The 20,562-nt window shown below is 36.9% G+C and overlaps 1 protein-coding gene across 1 annotated transcript in view; it reads right to left on the minus strand.

Moving 5' to 3' along the window:
* Window positions 1–20,562, minus strand: part of cdh13 (cadherin 13, H-cadherin (heart)) — a 469,469-nt gene that overhangs the window by 138,154 nt on the left and 310,753 nt on the right. Inside the window, exon 7 of the mRNA XM_055174957.2 lies at window positions 14,170–14,348. Coding sequence (XP_055030932.1) covers window positions 14,170–14,348 — 179 coding nt within the window. The remainder of the gene's footprint in view (window positions 1–14,169; window positions 14,349–20,562) is intronic.

A 20,562-nucleotide genomic window follows, 5' to 3' on the forward strand; every position in this document is an offset into this window, starting at 1 on the left:
TGGACCCAACATCCAATAGGAAAATTCAACTGCAGTAGCCACCGTTCAACCTGAAGTGGGCAGCACTCAGACGTTTTTACACCATATAGTATTGAAACACTTTATATCCAAATGTCAAAAAACTTACTAAAATCAATGAACAGCACAAATAAAGCATCATTCTTACAGATTATTAACTAAAAAAAGTTGGTTTAGGGTTTAGTTACTCTTTAAGGCCATTTAGTTATTACATACACAGTATTTCACGCTTATTGCTAGTAACAATATTGCTAATAATGCAACCCACTATGAAATGAACATAAAATAAAAAGCATGACATTAAGTAATTTGTAAGGTTAAAAATAAAATTTGCAAGAGAGAGGTTTAGCACCTTCACTTATTCACTGTTTAGCCTGACCTCATGGGAATTGGTACGTATTTTACGAATTGGTTAATTCAAAGGGAATTGTACCAAAACGATTGTCAGGAAAAACTATAATGAAACCCCACCCTTACCCCGAACATCACAAGGGGGAGAGCAAATCATAAAAAAACATACACATGTGGTTGTGTAAATTAATACGAATTAGCCACCTGGTAAAATACGTACAAATTGCCAAACGGTTGTGCTCGACTGTTTGCTAAAAAGCCTTTTTAGGCTATTTTCTAGTTTCTAATTGAATGTGAAAATCAAACCAGACTTGACCTTCCTGCTTCTGCACTCTGACAATACGGCCTATTTCAGGTCTAACTGTTTTATTCTCCTCTGTTCAGGCGTGGCACGACTTAACAGTCCCAATAAAACACCAATACACTTTTACTAGCCGGACAGAGATATTTATAATACCCACTTTCCATTTGCTTCCAGATCTTAAGGGTGTGCAGTAATTGGAGACATTTGAAACCTTCTTAAGATACAGGGAGGCAGGATCCTATCTGGTCGTTTCTTATAAATGCCGACAATCGACCGTTATATTACGCCATTTGGGGACAGATTGTGCTTAGATTGCTCCAAGCTCTTTGCCAGTGAAATAAAAGATGCATATTTTAAACTCGCAAGGTTGCTGCCAAGTCCTAGCAAGTTCAATAGTGCAAAGTCACTGCATTTATATGGGAGGACTCCATGAGGACCTGTCTGTTAAAATGTGAAGGATTTGGTGGAGCTCAATGAGAATGGGCCAATGAAACTCTTTTTCACCTTTATGACTAAAGAAAAAAAGTGAAGTGAGTTCAAAGCAGATTTGAGAGCTAAACATCCGAGCTAAGAGTACTTTAGCGCTACTTAGGCACCGATAAATCAACAAAATGAGCACTGTGATTTATACTTAACTTTTTACATTTCTGCAAAAAGTAGCACTGACATTTTAGCCGTTCCGTTCAGAACGTGATAAACTCACGACTGCTCCGTTCATAAAGGTGAATTAAAGACAAAGTGCACCGTATTAATCCACATCAGTGTGTCTGAGAAAGGTCATACTGTCCCTAAAAGATGGCTAGATCTTGACGCGTTTCTTATACCCACGAATCTGGACAGTGCTCATATTTCCACTTCCCTCCCCTTCTAATGTTTCACACCTTTATTGACTGAGTGGATCAGCAAGGCTCAATTAATAACAGAGACGGATTAACAGCTTGACCTTTTTTTCTACCAACAATTCCCATGGGGCTCAATTTATCTCCAGGAATCCACAGCAAGAGAAAAAAAGTGATTGACACTCCTAACCTTCATTGGGATGTAATCTTCATCTTTAGCACTCCGAGATCTAATTAATTAGTGGAATCTCATTTCCGCGCTAATGCAAGTAGACAGAGGTGTGATAGAGGAGGAAGGGTGAAGAGAGAGAGGGAGAAGGTGCCATTTTTAATCACTGAAGATGGACTGCACCTGCTTTATGTACTTCATAAAGACCTCAGCTGAACTTTTGGCGCACTTTCAAGTAGCCCTCTGGTTAAACCAAGGCTGCTTCCGAAATCCCTAAAATGCAATTCCAAGGCAGGAAAGAATCAAGGCATGGCCGAATCCAATGTTTGCTTTACTTCCTGACTCCTAAGATACCTTCATCTTCTTGTCCCACAATTCTATGCGTGTGTGTGCACAGGGAATGTGATTGGTCAAGTTCGAAAAAATAAAATGGCGGCCAAGGAATGCTACAAATTTAATGCAAATAAAGTTATATTTTCACTTTTTACACCTTTTGATTGAATTTCTACCCAGATATTAGTACTGCAGTTTTCAAATACGGGATAAGTTATCACAAAGGTGCTCTATTTCAAACAGAAATCCATTACGCTGCCTATGAAGGCTGTCTGAATGCGTTTCCCGGCGCTGCCTTCATGCCGCTGAAGTCATATTTGTGGTGCGATATGCCCCATTTTGAGATCGTCCTATTGTCAGCCAGTAGGAACGGCGATACACGTTAGTATCGGGTGGTGGGCCAATAGTTTACTTGTTTATTTATTTGTTTGTTCAAGTCACTTGATTGGTGGACAAAAAAGAAGCTGATTTACTCTAAGGGCAACACTGTCATGACCGCAACCTTCTTAAAACTGATCCCATTAATTCAAATGCATCTTTAAGCCCAGGCGCTCAATGCATGTTATACTATAAACATTTACAGTAAAGAAACATGTGGTATTTGGTGATCATTGGTAAATGTAGAGACAATAATAAGGAATATAAATGTGTCCAAGACCAATTTTCTCATCCTCCACAACAATTTTCAATCATTGTTTAAGCACTTAAGGTTGGAAGGGACATAATTGACTGTGACACTCAAGATGGCTACCAGGTAAGCAGTTCTTATTTTTTCTCTCCAGATAAAAGTTGAAATTTAGTTTGTCATAGTAACTAGACAACTTTTTCGTTCTCATTACCGAAACATGTGATTGTAAATGCATATATTTAATGTAATATCATGTTGCGGTAATGATACTTTTTTATAATGATAATCTAAAAAAATATAAATAATTCTATAGGAAATATGTTTTAAATCCTCTAAAAATAATGGTTATAGTAAGCTCAGACCTTAATCTTATATGTGCAAAAAATATTGGCTTCACAGGCTTTTTAAAAAATCTGTTGCTGGACACCTTCTAAATCTGGATTCGTGAGAATCACCCAATAGTATTGCTATCGGCACAACCCTTGAAATCATTGCCTCATGAGGCATTTCCTCATCTTCTGTTCCTCACTTCATTTACTGTAGTCCGGACTTGCCACCTGGAGCACCGGGCAAGCGATAGGCTAATGAATGACAGACCTTTTAAAATCTACGAACCAGGCAATCGCACTGCGAAAATGCCACCACATGACCTAACGCGGGGAATGGACGGCCTTTTTGGCTATATCTGACCATCCTGCAAATATGCAGCGCATAGAGAGAGAGAGAGAGAGAGAGAGAGTGAGAGAGAGAGAGAGAGAGAGAGAGAGAGAGAGAGAGAGAGAATAAAAAAGAAAAGCCCTGGCCACAGACACAGCAAGATGCTGCAAAATGACAGAAATGTTCACCAATAAGGGAGCAGGTCAGTCAAAATTATCAGTAGAAGCTATTGGGCATGCAACAGAACTCATTTATTGGGCATAAACCACTTATTTAAAAGCTTAAAAATGGATCTAGTCAGTTAGTGGCCAAAAGTCAACCATCCAGACCCATCCCCAATTTATAATGAAACTAATTACCAAAGTAATTCAGTTTCATCTCTGATATAAGCTTATTAAAGATTAATTTTGGAAATCACAAATATTACCTCTGGTTAAAATGAAAAATAAATAAACACAAAAAGAATTCTGGGGAATAAATGAAAACGGAAAGCATATTTAAAGCAATCCTGGGGCGAATTCAGCGCAACTCCGACTTCAAAAACTCACCCACAAGTCTATTCCCCAACCCAACTAAACTCAATCTGCACTTAATAATGACTGAATAAATGACAGTTTATATCTTTTATGCACTGAAGTGCACATCAAATCATGCAGTAATGCAGTGTTTTCAATTGACGGCCACACGTCGCCCACTTTCACTGTAATATTTGCATTTAGATGACACAACATAATAACCCAAGAACCACCTGCAGGAGTAAATATTTCGCTGTCTGTTTTGTCTAGCCGTCCTGCCAAACACAATGATTCATTAATTGAGAATGGGAAAGAATCTTCATATGGCTACTGACATTCAATTATGCGAGAGAGATCAGATTAGAAGGAGGTCCAGCGACGCGTTTGAAAAGCCTATTTTGCAGGCGAGCGCTAAGGCAAGCCTGGAGCTGTAATTTGAAAGACCGTTCAGGTCCTGGGTGAATGTGGCGGCACTGAGGGAAATCACCATGCTACGACCTCGCTGTAATTGGATGTCCATTGTGTGCCTTTGTGTGTGTGTGCCTTGGTACGCACATCGAATGTGTGTGGATGTGTTTACGCTTTATTTTCACTTGGGAAAGTTTATAAAGTGCTTCTTAAAATACACATTTTGCGATGGTTGGATGTGGGAAGCTCAGTGGTAGAGCACTGCATTAGCAGTGCAAAAGGTCATGGGTTCAAACCCAGGAATAAACACGAGCAAAAAAAAATCGCTTTGTCGCTTTGGATAAAAGTGTCTGCCAAATGTGTAAATGTAAAACATATTTGTTTACGTAGTGAGAAATTTGTATGAATTTGTATAATGTGAAATGTGCAAAAATGCACAATTCGTGTGAATGTGCCACCTTATCATTTAAAGGGACACTCCACTTTTTTTGAAAATATGCAAATTTCCCAGCTCCCTTATAGAGTTAAACATTTGATTCTTACTGTTTTGGAATATATTTAGCCGATCTCTGGGTCTGGCGCTACCACTTTTAGCATAGCTTAGCATAATCCATTCAATCTGATTAGACCATTAGCATTGCGCTAAAAAATAACCAATATATTCAATATTTTTCCTATTCAACCCTTATGTGTTGTTGGGGACATTTTTGGCCATTTTTGTTATTTTTTTGTCTTAATTTGGCCACAACTTTCTCTGTGGTTCAGCAAATGGAATTATTTTTGGTGACAAATCTTATATTTACACATATTTTAAGAAAATGCTCTGAAAATTTTCAAAAACTTAACAATATACCATGGCCAAATTTACTACCCTTACGTATTGTTAGTGGCCAAAAATGGCCACTAAATTAAACTGCTGAAAAAATTTATCAAATTAATTTTTTTCCCAATTTTTTTTTGCATAAATCTGTTAATCAACCTCAGTACTGATCAAAACTATCAAATGTTTTTTAAAAAAATCCATGATTTTAACTCTTTCATTGCCAAGTTCATAAGTGGTGTCACTGATTTGGGGGGAAAAAAACCACACAAAATAACCGATTTTCAATATAATTTTTTCACAGTCTTGGGCATGCCAAAGATTAGTAAAAACATTGGCTTTGATGCATTTTTAGTTTTTGTGCAGCATCAGAGTTTATTTTTTTCTCCCTCATTTCTTGTTTGTGGCCATTTTTGCCCTATTGACTTCCATTATAACAACATTTTTTGCCTAGAAAATTGCAACTTTTAATTTTCCGTCGGTCTTAGTACACGATGTAACTACAGAAGTCAAGTTTTAAATAGGAAAAATATCGAAACTCTTTGGTTATGTTTTTGCGCGATGCTAAGGGTCTAATCAGATTCAATGGATTATGCTAAGCTATGCTAAAAGTGGTACCACCAGACCCGAAGATCACCTGAATGTACTCCAAAATGGTAAGAATCAAAGGTTTAACTCTAGGGGAGCTGGAAAATGAGCTTATTTAAAAAAGTGTAATGTCCCTTTAATTACAAATCTGGAAGCTTGAAATGCACACTATTAACAAATTATTGATGTTTTATTGTGACCTCTTACAAATATAAGACATACAGTATTGTGTCATTAAATCTGCTCTCAAACCGTGTGAGTCGCATACCAAGACACCAATTACAAACGTCACATTTGTCCAGTTTCACCCAAATGTGTTTGTTAGCCCTACAGAAAGAAATTGTCACTTGCTTCAGTATTTTTACGGCGTTCACCGAGCTGATCTGCAGTGCAGGCTGTTCCAAATCAATCACTTATGAAGTTTCATTTCAGTAAGGACGCTGGCTTAGAATGCAACTGCCTATGTAGGCATTAGACAGCTGACTAGGTTTGGTCCAAAGCTCTTATCTGACCACAGACTGTTCATCAGAAGCAGGACTGTAATGATTAGACATACACCACAAGGTCTGCCAAATCCCTGTGACCGTGTATCGATTTTAAAACATCTACTTTCCCACCATGTCATTTAAACCTGGAAACAAAAGAGGGACTACTGTGCCTGTCCATCAAGAGTCAGATCTAGTGGCAGGCATCTGATTGCAAAGACCTGAATGTCAGATGCACTGTGACGGCAGAAGATACTTTGAAAAGGTTCTCCAACAAGCACATGGCTCCCCTCCTCCACAGCAAAGCCTCAATCTGTCATCATGTCTTAGCAGAAAACTAAACTTCAAACAGAATCTCAGAACTGTAATTTGAAACTCAATATCTATCTTTTGCCATTTAAAGGATTACTCCGCTTTCATAAAAAAATCAAAATAATTTACTGACCCCCATGCCATCAAAGATGTTTACTGTGTGTCTGTCTTTGTTCAGTCAAAAAAACATTATTTTTTTGAGGAAAACATTTCAGGATTTTTCTCCATATAGTGGACTTGAGTGGACTTCAACAGTTCACAGTTTCAACGCAGTTTAAAATTGCAGCTTCAAAGGGCTCTAAACGATCCCAACCGAGGCATACGTGTCTTATCTAGTGAAAGGATTGTCATTTTTATACACACACACACACACACACACACACACACACACACACACACACACACACACGCACGCAAACACACACACACACACACACACACACAAATTTACTTTAAAACCACAACTTCTTGTCTTGCATTAGCTGCGTGACGACGCACAACCTTACGTATTATGTCATCATGACGAAAGGTTGCGCATTACATATGTGAAATGCACATTTGCGGACCCATTTAAACAATAAACTGACACAAAGACATTGGGTCTCATTGAACTAAGCATGCGTACGCACAAATCGTCATTCAACAAAAACCACTCGTACGCAATAATCACGTATGCTATAATCAAATACTAGGCTATTATTATAATACATGATTATATATGATATTATAATATTTTCTGTATTATATATTATTACACATGATCTATATTATTATTATATACATTATATTAAACATTATTATACCCTACCTTATTTTTCGGACTATAAGCCATGTTTTTTTATAAAATAGTCTTATAGTCAGGTGCGCCTTGTAATTCAGTATGAATTAATTTTGACATTTATTAGGCAAGAGACATCATTACCGTCTACAGCCGCAAGAGTCCGCCATATGCTGCTCCTGTATTTATGTAATTCAGTGATGCAGAATGACGAGTCTGCGAACTTCACGCTAGTTGGCGTATTCGGTTAATTTAGACTATTCAACCTTCCAGGTAAGTTCTGTATGCTATGGTTTATCGTTTAAATAACTGATAATATTACTTTAACGTACAGACATCTATTCAGCCTGCTGTTCTGTCTGCTATTGTTTAGTTAAATAACTTGCCTTTCCAGATTAAATGTCTGGTCTTCGGCTTGGATTTTCTGAAATAATTTTCGAAATAAACGCGACGTATAGTCCACTGTGACTATACATGACTTATATATGTTATTTTCGTCGTAATGACGCATTTTTGAATGATGCGGCTTATACTCCGGTGCGGCTTATAGTCCGGAAAATACGGTACTTTTTTTTCTACACATAAGAAGATGCACTTAATGACAAATCTTCACACTTTCCTTCCTCACTTTTTAAATCTCTATGAAAGCGTCTGTTGAATGCCTAATGTAAACTTCATGTAAATTTAATGAGAAGTCCAAACGTCAATCACTAGATCTCCTGTCTGTTTTATTTTAGATACAGATGCGCATCTCTGTCACATTAATTAAATGTCATATTTCTTAACACATCCAATACTTATTTAATGTTACTCTGGTCGGTGGACAGCACTGGCTTCCTCCAGCGACAGCTAAACCTCCCAAATAAAAAATGCACAGCAAAAGCAAATCTTTACTGATAATAAATATAATCATGGATCTCTGTTCGAGCTTTTTTGCTTTTATGACAAACTGCTGTAAAATTTTCAGTGGACCAGCACTGCACTGCGAAAAACCCTTATATGGAGCTGGTTTGGGCGTTTTAGGCAAATTACCAACCTTGTGCACAAGGCCGCTCATGTAGAACACTCCAAATTCACTAACGTAAGAACAAGTAAAAGAACAAACTCGTGTATACGCACATGTTGTGAATTAGGCGAAACGTTTTCAGGAGAAGTTCAAGTGTGCGTATAAATACGAAAAACATACACATTTATTAGTGAATGAGACCCATTAATTAGTATCATTCCACATACAACAACGACAAAACGGTCCTCTTTCTCCACACTTGTAAACACTGGGGCGATAGTTTCGCGTACGTCATGCGCATCACAAGGCTAGTGCAAGACTAGAAGTTAAAAAGTACTCTTTTGGGGTGAAAATTACGGTCGTTTCGCTAGATAAGACCCTTATGACTCGATTGGGATCATTTAGAGCCCTTTGAAGCTGAAATTTGAAACTGCATTGAAACTGTTGAGGTCCACCAAAGTCTACTACATGGAAAAAAATCCTGGAATATTTTCCTTTAAAAACTTAATTTCTTCTCGACTAAACAAAGTAAAGCACAAACATCCTGGATGACATGGGGGGAGCAAATTATCCATTTTTTTATGAAAGTGGAGTATTCTTTTAATAATATCATGCATCAGTTTTGCTATTTGCTTTGACAGCTCCTTTAAAGCGGCATCAGGCCTGGATATATTTAGCAGATTTGGCAGCATATTAAATAAAAAAACTAAATGCAATGCTAATGACCATTAGTGGCATCATTACTTTTTCAGCACTGTGTCTCAGAATCAGCACAGCCTGTGGTAAAATGGGGTCTTAATCTCAAGAGTAAATACACAATACATATAATTACATCACAGTTATACTCATAAAAGCCACAAAAAACCGCCTACTATCCTTCTACTGCCCTAATGTGTGATGTACAGAGCATAATGTTTCTCCATCACTCCTGACTTCTAGCGTGAACATACAGTGTTCGGGGGGGGGTCTTGATTAAACGACTCGCCCATAGACCATCCCCTCTAAGTAATCAGAACAGAAGTGGAGAAAAGAGATGGATTAAAACCCCAGGTGTGAACGGGAATGTGTCTCTCTCGTCCACTTGTGATCCGATCGACCAAAACGCATCTCAATGCCAGGTATAAACAGGGCCTTACAGTGCATTTCAGCTATACATTTATCAGTATGTGTGTTCCCTAGGACTCAAATTCATGACTTTGGGATATTAATAAACTAAGGCATGTGTGAAGAATCAACTCTGAGCCTTTAAATCAGATGACATGACAAATGAATATTCCAAAAGTCGACAGTTTGGGGGTTTAATTTAACCAAAGTTTGTGCTGTTCCTATTTCTGACAACAGAGTTCTGCCTGGTTAATCATGTCGGCTTTGGTACATCAGGTACTGTACCAGAAGCTTTGAATGCTGGGCTGCAAACGTTATTAGTCACGCATGCTGATCTGAGAGAAGAACAGGCGCACTTGACCTGTCAAGAGAGATGTTTGCATGCTGAGAAAACCTTTTTCATGACATTTTCATGAGTTGTCTAAAAATAATGATCAAAACCAGCGTAACTGACATTGTTGTAGCATTTCCAAGTATTTTTTTTGGGACTTCCAGACATTTGTGACACATTCACCTAAATAAAGAAGCCCAGAACTACATGTTTGTAAAATCTGATGGGAGAAACTGGTTTTATTTAGAAATAAAATGGCATCTTGGGAAATGTCTAATTTCTTTCTAACATTGTTAGGCCTTATCCACACGTACACAGGTATTTTTACTCCATTTTCCCCTCCTTTGTTTAAAATAAATCTCCATCCACATGAAAACGCAATGCCTGTGTTTGGGTGGACAGGTTAAACATAAATGGTTAAACATGATTTGTGTAGTCAACACAACAATATTTGTCAAATCCAAAACTTTTCAACTCATAAAATTTAAGTATAGAAAAGGTCCAAACTTTGAATTCCAGTATCTTTTTAATAATACAATTTTAAATAAAAAATAAAATATTGCTGATATAATGACAAGCACAACTTAATTTTACATTTTTGGTTATTAAAAAAACAACAACAATAAAGTAAGAATCAATTAATTTAATCATTTTTAATCATGTTGCCTTTGCTTTGTATCTTTTGAAATAAAATAACTTTATATACATTGTTTCTTTAAAAATGTTTCTCTTAATTTCTTTTACATTTGTTTATTTATTTAATTTTATTTTCTCAGTCTGTTTATTATTATTACTATTATTTTAAATAACAGGTGTTGAAAATTAGCATGTATGCTAAAACACTCAAACAGAATAAAACTGTATTTTTGTATAAAGGAAAATGTCTGTAATTTATTGTGCCCCATTATTTAACTGCATTTTTCCGGTACCCCAGCTGCCGGAAATTTTACTGTTTCTACAATTTCTTTACACTGTTAATGCAAAATTACAGAAAAAAATATTTTTTTTTTTGCATTACGGAAAATTTCTGTAATTTATTGTGCCCGTTATTTAACAGCATTTTCCTGGCACCCCAGATGCTAAAATTTTACAGTTTTTTTATAGATTTTTTTACAGTGTTAATGTAAAATTACAGAAAAAAATTATTTTTGTATTATGGAAAATTTCTGTAATTTATTGTGCCCATTATTTTACAGTATTTTTCCAGGACCCCAGCTGCCTGAAATGTTACTGTTTTTAAAAAATTTTACAGTGTTAATCTAAAATTACAGCAAAAAACGGTATTTTTGGTATTACAGAGAATTTCTGTAATACATTGTCCCTGTTATTTTACAGTATTCTTCCGGCACACCAGCTGCTGGATTTTTACTGTTTTTACAGATTTTTTACAGTGTTAATGTCAAATTACAGAAAAAACTGTATTTTTGTATTATGAAAAATTTCTGTAATTTATTGTGCCGTTATTTTATGGTATTTTTCCTTTTCCAACACCATTGAATTGCCGGAATTTGACTGTTTTTACAGATTTTTTTACAGTGCTAATGTAAAATTACAGGAAAAAAATATTTTTGTATTATGGAAAATTTCTGTAATTTATTGTGCCTGTTAATACAGTATTTTTCCGGCACCCCAGCTACAATTTTTTACGGATTTTTTTCAGTGTATGGTTTGTCCAATGTAATTTAGATATCCATATCAAATTTATGACATTACATCATGTATTTTAATTACTGGAAACAGACAAAATTAAGATCAAGACCTCTTACAGTAGATAGAGCAAGCCAAAATCAAGTGGATTGAATACATACATATATCTAATAGATTTATTTAAATAAACATATTTAAAAGGAATATGTGCCACATATTTGCAGAAAAGCTTTAAAATAGAGACAGTAACATGTAAAGTACCATATTTATGTGAAGTATCATTACTTTCCCTCTTTCTGCTGTTTGATAAATGCAGTCACAAAGAGTCTGAAACTGGCTCTCATCTCTACCTATTACCTGCAAGAAATTACCTTCCACCATCGATCCATGGTGTCAGGGACAAAACGGAGGAGAACAAAATGTCGCTGAAGAAATAAATGTGAACATCTTGCTTAGATTTAGCACTTGAAAGAGTTCAGGGACTTGACTTAATTTCATTCAGATTCCCTGAATTTGCCTAAATTCTAAAGCACCCTGGCAGGTGGGGAGTCATTTTAAAAAATACACATTTGGCAAAAAAGTGTATTTTCACTTGCTTTAAAGTTCAGGGACTTTTAACAGCTTGTTAAAAAAAACTGCTGGCAGACGAATCTCTTACCAGAAAGAGGTGATCCTTTTTTTTACAACCCTACCGTGAAATCTCGAATACGTAAAGTGTAGTAACAGACGCATCGCACACCTGTCTCCTTTACACACCTGAAATCCCCTGGAGCTCCTTGTGTAAAACATCTGTCATGCGTACGAGACTCCAACTGCAACCAAGCAAAGGCTCATGGGATGCACGCAGACGAAGCTTGTGTACAGTAAGATATTACAATGACAGGGACCTTAGCTATTTCTACAAACTTAGCAGGTATTGTCAACACCATGTGTCTCACTACAGTACACAAACACCTACATTTAGACATCTTCTGTACATGACATTTCGATTATAATGACAAATCAACTAGCTCTAAACCACACCCAAACATTCATTTAATGGCGCCTTCGTTCGGTTCCAGCTGAAAGCTTTTCTGCTGGCCTTGTCGGACACAGCCGATGCTGGTGGATAAGTGTGTCTAACCTCAATTAAACCATGCTCTAAGTGTCTGACAACAGCTAATATTCCTCTTCCAGTACCGGGCCGAATTGATGTTCCTGTATTTGTCACCCTGCAGAAAAAGCAATCATGCTGTTGTCTCGCTCTGGTTAGGAGCTGCGAACGCTCCGCCTCCAATAGTTCATTAGCATGCATCGCTAGCATCGCCTGTCCTCAAGACACCGTCCAACCTTTACTGCATTCATCCTGCCTCCTATCAACATTAAAACCCTGCTTTAATACGCGGAGGAATCAACTCTAATCTGCTCGCTCTAAAAGTGTCTTGAGGATAGTTAAATAGTTAAACACACAGCGCTTTTTGTCTGTCCCTTCAGATTTACCCGGGTTAGTTTTTGAACTCCTGTTTGTTTGTACAGCTTGGTTCGAAAAGAACGAGTCTGTCATCCTCTGTGCCCTTCTGTTACAGGTTCATTTAACAAAATTTTTAAAAACAGCAAGCTCAGATTTGATGGCATTTTAAATGGTCAGGTTTGCTTGGATGCAACATAAAATATCTGGTTTATTTTACAAATTTACAGCAAAATCCTTATCATATTGAAGTCCTTTAAAGCTGCAACCCATAAAGTTTTGGGTTAAAAATAAATCCAGTTATTGAAAAAAAATCTGTGTTCAAAATGTTCTTCAAACCTAAACCCAGTTCACAGTGCTAAGTGAAATTAATTTGACTTAAATACATACATTAAATAACTTTATGTAATTTTACTCAATTTTTTATGCAAAGAGGAAAAGTTACGGATTGCAGCGTTTTTTTGTGATTGTTGTGAGCAAAAATCCTTGATCTTGCGGCATGTTTTCTTAAAAATGCGATGGAATATCCAGGATATTTATGCAATTTTATGCAATGAAGTTGCGGGAACTTGCCAAAAATGCGAGAACTTGTAAAAACTGCGTGAACTGTCTCAGCATGTGTGAAGTAAATGCATTTTTCAACATTTTTCAACTTTCTGCTAAGACTTTTTGCTACGAAAATGCGGGGATTATGAAATCATGCAAGCCCCGCATATTTTGCAAGCAGAAATCTGCAATTTAAGCGGCGAAAGTGCGGTGTATTAAAAAATGCGGCCCCCTGCATAAATATGCAGACTTTGGCTGATGCATTGAATCATGCGATCGCATAATCTTGAGGGACCACTGTAAAAAAAATCCGTAGAAATTACAATGGTATCGCAGCTGGGTTGCCTGTAATTTACCGTAGATTAACATTTATGTTATTTACTGGCAAGAGTTTGCTCAAAGTTCAATACATTTTAAATATTAACAAGTCTTTATCTTTACAGAATAAAACTATACAATAACAGCCTCATGCAAAGCACCCTGGGAACCAGAAATCATCGTCAACCTTTTTCTGTTTTTTGCTTCAGATTTTGTTTCCCAGAATGTTTTGCTTGATGCTGTTTTTTTAGTTTTACTACGTAAAGACAAAGACTTGTAAATGTTTAATGTTCATTTAACTTTTAACAAAATGTTGCCGGTAAAAAACATAAATTTTAATCTACGGTAAATTACCGTCAACCCATCTGCAATTTCTATGGAATTTTTTTTTTACAGTGTGTATAATGCTTAAAAACAACAGTACCTTATTGTTTAAATAAGGTAGGTACATGATATCCATAGTAGCTTAGCAAACAGATGTTTCACGAAATATGTTCTGCTTCATCAGTGTAGCTTAAACAAACCATCCAACAAACAGAAAAAAGCATTTTATTAAAGCACGTACCTCTCTATCGAGCAGGTTGGGTGAGATCACTGTGACGATGTCGCCCCTTTCTGGGTCAATGTAAAACATATTGGGTGAGGGTTTATTGGGTAACTGTCTCAAGATGATGTAGCGCAGCACAGCGTTGTCTGTGTTGGGATCATCTGCATCGTAAGCCGTCATAGTCATCACTGTAGTCCCTGCAGAAAAAAAGTCAAACGCCTTGCGTTACAATGGAAACAGACTAAAATGTGTGGTTTGTTTTGGTGTCATCATATATATATATACAGTACTGTGCAAAAGTCTTAGGCCACCACCACCAGACTTGTTGTTTTAGAAGTTTTAATGTCCATCCATATTTATTTTTCAATCTATTTTATTAAGATACGAACTGAAAATACAGGAAATATGTACAAAATAATAATAATAATAATAATTTTCAGGACTAAATGTCTTCTTTAGGCATCGTTGGTGTTTAGTGTGACCTCTCTTGGCACTTAACACATCTTGAGCATTTTTGAGCAGAATTAAGTAAAAAGACTTCATTTCTTTAAAGGTGCAGTGCGTTTTAGAAGGATCTCTTGACAGAAATGCAAAGTTATATACTAAACTATATTATCAGGGGTGTATAAAGACCTTTGATAATGAACCGTTATGTTTTAATTACCTTAGAATGAGACGTTTTTATCTACATACACAGAGGGTCCCCTTACGTGGAAGTCGCCATTTTGTGACGCAATGTTTCTACAGAAGCCCTTAACGGACAAACTTTTTACTTTTTACGATGACATGTTTTTTTCGGTGGGGGCTTCCTGTAGCTTCTCTATGCATTTCAAAAGCAAGGGGTGAGCAGTGGACTGAGCCGTTGGTTGCAATTCGCAACCTCACCACTAGATGCTTCTAAAATTGACACACTGCACCTTTAAAATTACAAATTAGAATTTAATTTAATTTAGGTTTAAGAGATACTGCAGTTTCCTGCTATTGCTCAAGTGGAATGGGAGTTTACCCTTAAAACGTGACACATTAGTTTACATTTTAATACAGTTTTTATTACTATATACACATTTCTTGTATTTTCTGGATGTATTTTATTGAAGAGACTGAGAAACAATTATACATGATCACTATAACATTGCAAAAACAACAAATCTAATTCTGGCATGGTGGCCTTTTGCACAGTACTGTTTATATCATTTTTTGGGCCATTTTTCCTTTATTTGATAGACAGTATGTCAGGAGCGGACAGGAAAGTACAGGATGGAGAGAGGGGTATGGGATCGTCAAAGGACCTAAAGCTGGGATTTGAACTTAAGTCACCAAAAGTGCATCTGCAACATATGTAGGAGCACTGCTTACTAAACAATTAAGGTTCTGAATCTTCTTAATCATTTTCAAAAAAAAAAGAGATAAAAACACATTTCTTATTGCATTTACTACAATGAATAATATTATTTCATTTTCATAAAATATTACAACTCAGAAATGAATTTAACACTAAAAATGCTGGGTTGATGTACCCGTGGTTGGGTAAAAGATGGATAACCAACCACCTCTGCTGATTTAAATTAACCTAAAAATTGTCCAATGTCCATAGTGTTTTCAACCCAATTATAGGGTAAACAAAAATGACCCCAAACTTATGTGATCCTATAGCTCAGTGGCAGAGCATTGTGTTAGCAGCACAAAAGGTTATGGGTTTGATCCCAGAAAACACAAATAAAGATAAAATGTGTACCTTTTAATGCACTGTAAGTCGCTTTAGCCAAAAGTTAAAATGGATAAAAAGTGCCAAAATGCATAATATTGTCAACAATGGTTTACCCTAAACAAAAACAAATATTATATCATTCTTTCATTCACTGCAAATCGACTACATTGGTAAAACTGTTAACAAAGAACCAGTCATGAAAACCAAGAGCATAAATAAAATAACCCTAAAACAGACACCATCGCATAATGCTGCCATTTTTCTTTTACTGTAGCTGCCAAACAGATCAGCAGTTGACTGCACACTAAGTTGTAGTAGTGAACTGAAGCTTCAGGGCAGACAAAAAATACAGAAGACCAAAACTCCATCCTAACTCCACTTCTAAGAAACCCACTTTCCATTCTCCCAGCGCAGTCAAGCCTTATATTGCACTGAATCTAAAATAAGGATGCTGTTCTTGGCAGATGAACTGTAATCCTAGTCGATCCTTGACATATCTGCTCGCCTCTTCTCTTAAACGTGGTCTCCGGAATGAACAGTACCCCTGCAGTATCCGAAGAGAGGCTGCTATCTCGGTTCAGGAGGCACGCTACGTCTCATTTTCACACAATCTCATAAGAATCCGCTTAAAACTGAAGAGGGCCGCAAATGGAGCCCAGGCCCCTCACAGTCGAGTTACACGAGGGTAAGTCACATCCATCTCCTGAAGTTAATGGTCTCTATCATTGACAGTAACATCTACTATTAGCCTTTATGATAGTTCCCGCATAAATCCAGCAGGCAGAAGAAAGATGGGGGGAGGGCGTCGAATGCCCTCAAATATGAATATTAGCATCTTGGAATAAATGAGTAAAAGGCAATTAAAAGTAATTAAGGGAGTAGCGAGTATCTGCACGGGGCGATAGACTGCATTAGACAGCGGTTAGGCTGTACATCTCTAATGATTAATTACAGAAAATGAACCACATAGCAGGACTCTCTGGTGACATCACTAGTCACACTTCACTGTTCGGTTACGGCAATTTATACGACCTCTGTTAACCGTCACATGCACACACACGTATGCATGCACGGTTCTCTCTCTCACACACACATTTAAATGATAAAAGCATTACACTGCACGCTTCTTTACAAGCAAACCTTGCACTTTAAAGGTGGAGTTAATGCGACAGTAAAATAATTTCTTCAATTCAAGCTTAATATGCTGAGACAACCATAAGCAAGCTTTTTCCCTCTAAAGTGTAAACACGGTGGCACTATTAAAACATGCAAAGCATTAACCTGACCGATAAATTTAGCCACCTTAATTTGTTTATTAATATTCTGTGTGTGAGTGTTTGTTCAATTTCCACAAATGAAAATAACACTTTCCTGAAGTATAGGTAAACATTCAGACTTATTTTTCATTTGACAGCATAAATTCGTTTCTATTAACCAAGCGTTGGTTTAAAAAGAAACAAACTCAGCTTATGATTTAAATCCGAAAATGTTTATATATGATTAAAGATAACTATTACTGGTTTAATGGTTAAACGCAATAAAAATGCCTAATGGTTAGTATTAATGTGTCACTTTTTAATTACCGTATAACCGTGCAAGTGTCACAGATCGAAAACCTCTGTCCAGCATCAACCAATTTTAGCAACAATGTGAGACAAACATATTCATTCACGTCTTCTTCCATGTGTTTATGATGAAAGTGCTTTGCTGACTGAATTTAAATCCAAAAATGTATACATTTAAGAAAATCTAGTTGTACTGACGCCAGTGGCGGCCGGTGACTTCTTTTTTCGAGAGCACTCGATGCAACATTTGTCACAACATGTATGTAGCCCGTCATTTAAAATATATGTTCTGCGCGTTGAGTGATCCTATGTGCATCACGTGTTATGTCAAAATAAGTGCCTGCTGCAGACGCGTCTAAAGGGTTTATGATAAAAGAGACGCTCGCGTTTGCCAGATACTCGCATAATCTCATGCGTACTGTATTTTCCGAATTATAAGTTGCTCCAGAGTATAAAAATGCACCGATCAAAAATGCGTCACTCAGACAAAATAACATATATAACAAATATATTGAAAGTTACCAAGGGGACTATTTTCGGGCGCTGCGTAATATCATTGCGCCTGCTGCAGCCATGTTACGGCAGCAAAGTCCTTGATTATTACGCTAGAATGAGAGTATAGACCTAGCCATATCTGCCTAGAAAAACACAACTTTTAATTTTCTGTCGGCCTTAGTACACAATGTAATTACAGAAGAGCCAAGTTAAATAGGAAAAATATCGAAACTCTTTGGTTATTTTTAGCGCAATGCTAATGGTCTAATCAGTTTCAATGGATCATGCTAAGCTATGCTAAAAATAGTACCACCAGACCCGGAGATCACCTGGATGGATTCCAAAATGTTAAAAATCAAAGGGGAGCTGGAAAATAAGCATATTTTCAAAAAAAGTGGAGTGTCTCTTTAAATTACAACTCAAACGGATGAGTTATTCCCAACGCTGGTTTGAAAATAACCCAGCATTTTTTAGAGTGTATTGATCAACGTGCAAATTAACCAGTTGTCGCCATGAGTTTAGCCAGATGCTGGAATGGAGTGAATAAATAAATAAATAAATACCAAGAATAAACACTTATTTTTGTCGTCTCATAAGTATTTAGGTAATCAATAACTGAAATCATGTCAAAATAAAAGTCTCTCATCTGACAGTCAACAGCACACTACACTGTAAATGTATACCACAATAGATCCACATAATCTCAACGAGCTGCAAATAAATTCTTAACAAACAACCAGAATATCAAGCTAAATATTTCCCAAAGAATGGCTTAATCAACTCCTCAACGCAAGACTTTTAATTAATCCGATTCCCGCAGTTATATTAACCTGTTTTCCTTTGGAACCCCCAAAAAGATCAAAAAAGCCTTGAGGTGTTTAGTGCTCATCAATATGAACCATGACAAAAGCCATCAGCTCCCATCATCACACACATAAATCAACAAGCAGATCTAATTGGCTGATGGGAAGGGCCACAAAGTGAATGCAAATCAGTGCTATGCAATTATGAAGCAATTATGTCAAAGCTAAGCCCAATTCAGAAGCCATTGTCTTCCTTTATGAAGTCCATTCTCTCCGCAGCGCCAAGGCGGAATCAATGTTAACTACATTGGAAGGTTTAATGGGGGGATCTGAAATGGCCCGTTGTGAATCTGTGGGTCTCTATTACGATATTATCAACTCTGTTCATCTAATTGGGGCTTTGGGATCGGCCGCAGTTAAGTTTTCCTTTTCTTTTTTTAGTCTTATTCTCTCTCTCTCTCTCTCTTAATTCCACCATCTTGTTCCTCAAGCCGAACAAGAGGAAGGACATTGAAATGAATAATGTCTCATAAAATGCCTGACTAGAGCAACTAATTTGATATCAGGCTCCGTGTCTAATGCGGCATTAACTTTACAAACACAATGGAATGCAGAAATCAACCACTGTATGAATAGGTTAGTGGAAGGTAATCTCATTGGTTGTACGCTAAAACTACACTTTTAAAGAAGGGTCTTTGCAAAACTTTAATTTTAGGACCTTACCTCTTGCATGCATTACTCCTCATACTCTTAAAGGGACACTCCACTTTTTAAAATGTGCGGGTTTTCCAGCTCCCCTGGAGTTGAACATTTGATTTTTGCTGTTTTGGAATCCATTCAGCTGATCTCCGGGTCTGGCGGTACCATTTCTAGCATAGCTTAGCATAATCCATTGAATCTGATTAGACCATTAGCATTGCGCTAAAAAATAACCAAAGAATTTCAATGTTTTTCCTATTTGAGACTTGGCTCTTCTGTAGTTACATCGTGTACTAAGACTGATGGAAAATTAAAATTGAGATTTTCTAGGCCGATATGGCTAGGAACTATACTATCATAATCATTTGCTGCCGTAACATGGCTGCAGCAGGCACAAGGATATTACGCAGCACCTGAAAATAGTCCCCTGCTATTGAACATAACCAAGGGGACAATTTTCAGGCAGTGCGTAATATACGCCTGTTGCCGCCATGTTACAGCAGCCAAGTCCTGTCAGAATCCTGCCGGATCCTGTTGGTATTTAGATCTAGTTTAGCATGGCAGGGTTCTGACAGTACATATGTTCTATGTGGGAAATGTGTGGTTGTAGTATTGGTTTATTTCGACCACGCATTTCCCGGGTCTCGTCACTTTTTCCCCGATCCCTTACTTGTAATTATTTCCAGCTGTATGTAATTTACTTTCTCCTTATTTAAGAGTCCTTGTGTTTGTTGTCCAGTGCACGTTCGTCTTGTCTCATGCCCTGTCGATTCCTGTGAGTTTTTGATGTTCATAATCCTGATCTGTGTAATCTGTTGTAGAGTTTATTGTTAGTTTTTGTCAAGTTTAGTATAAGTTTAGTGTCGTGTTTTCCTTGTCTTGTTTTGCCCCCTCGTGGGTTTTGTTTTCCTGTTTTTCCCCTGTTTTGACAATAAATTCCTTTTTGTTACGTCCGCATCTGGGTTCGTGTTTTGTGTTCCCCAAATCCTGACAAGTCCTTGATTGGTTATTTGGTCCAATCTTTGGTTATTTTTTAGCACAATGCTAATGGTCTAATCAGATTCAATGGATTATGCTAAGCTATGCTAAAAGTAGTACTGTCAAACCCGGAGATCAGATGAATGGATTAAAAAACGGTAAA

Source organism: Misgurnus anguillicaudatus, chromosome 15, assembly GCF_027580225.2.
Source record: "Misgurnus anguillicaudatus chromosome 15, ASM2758022v2, whole genome shotgun sequence".
Classification (NCBI taxonomy): domain Eukaryota; kingdom Metazoa; phylum Chordata; class Actinopteri; order Cypriniformes; family Cobitidae; genus Misgurnus; species Misgurnus anguillicaudatus.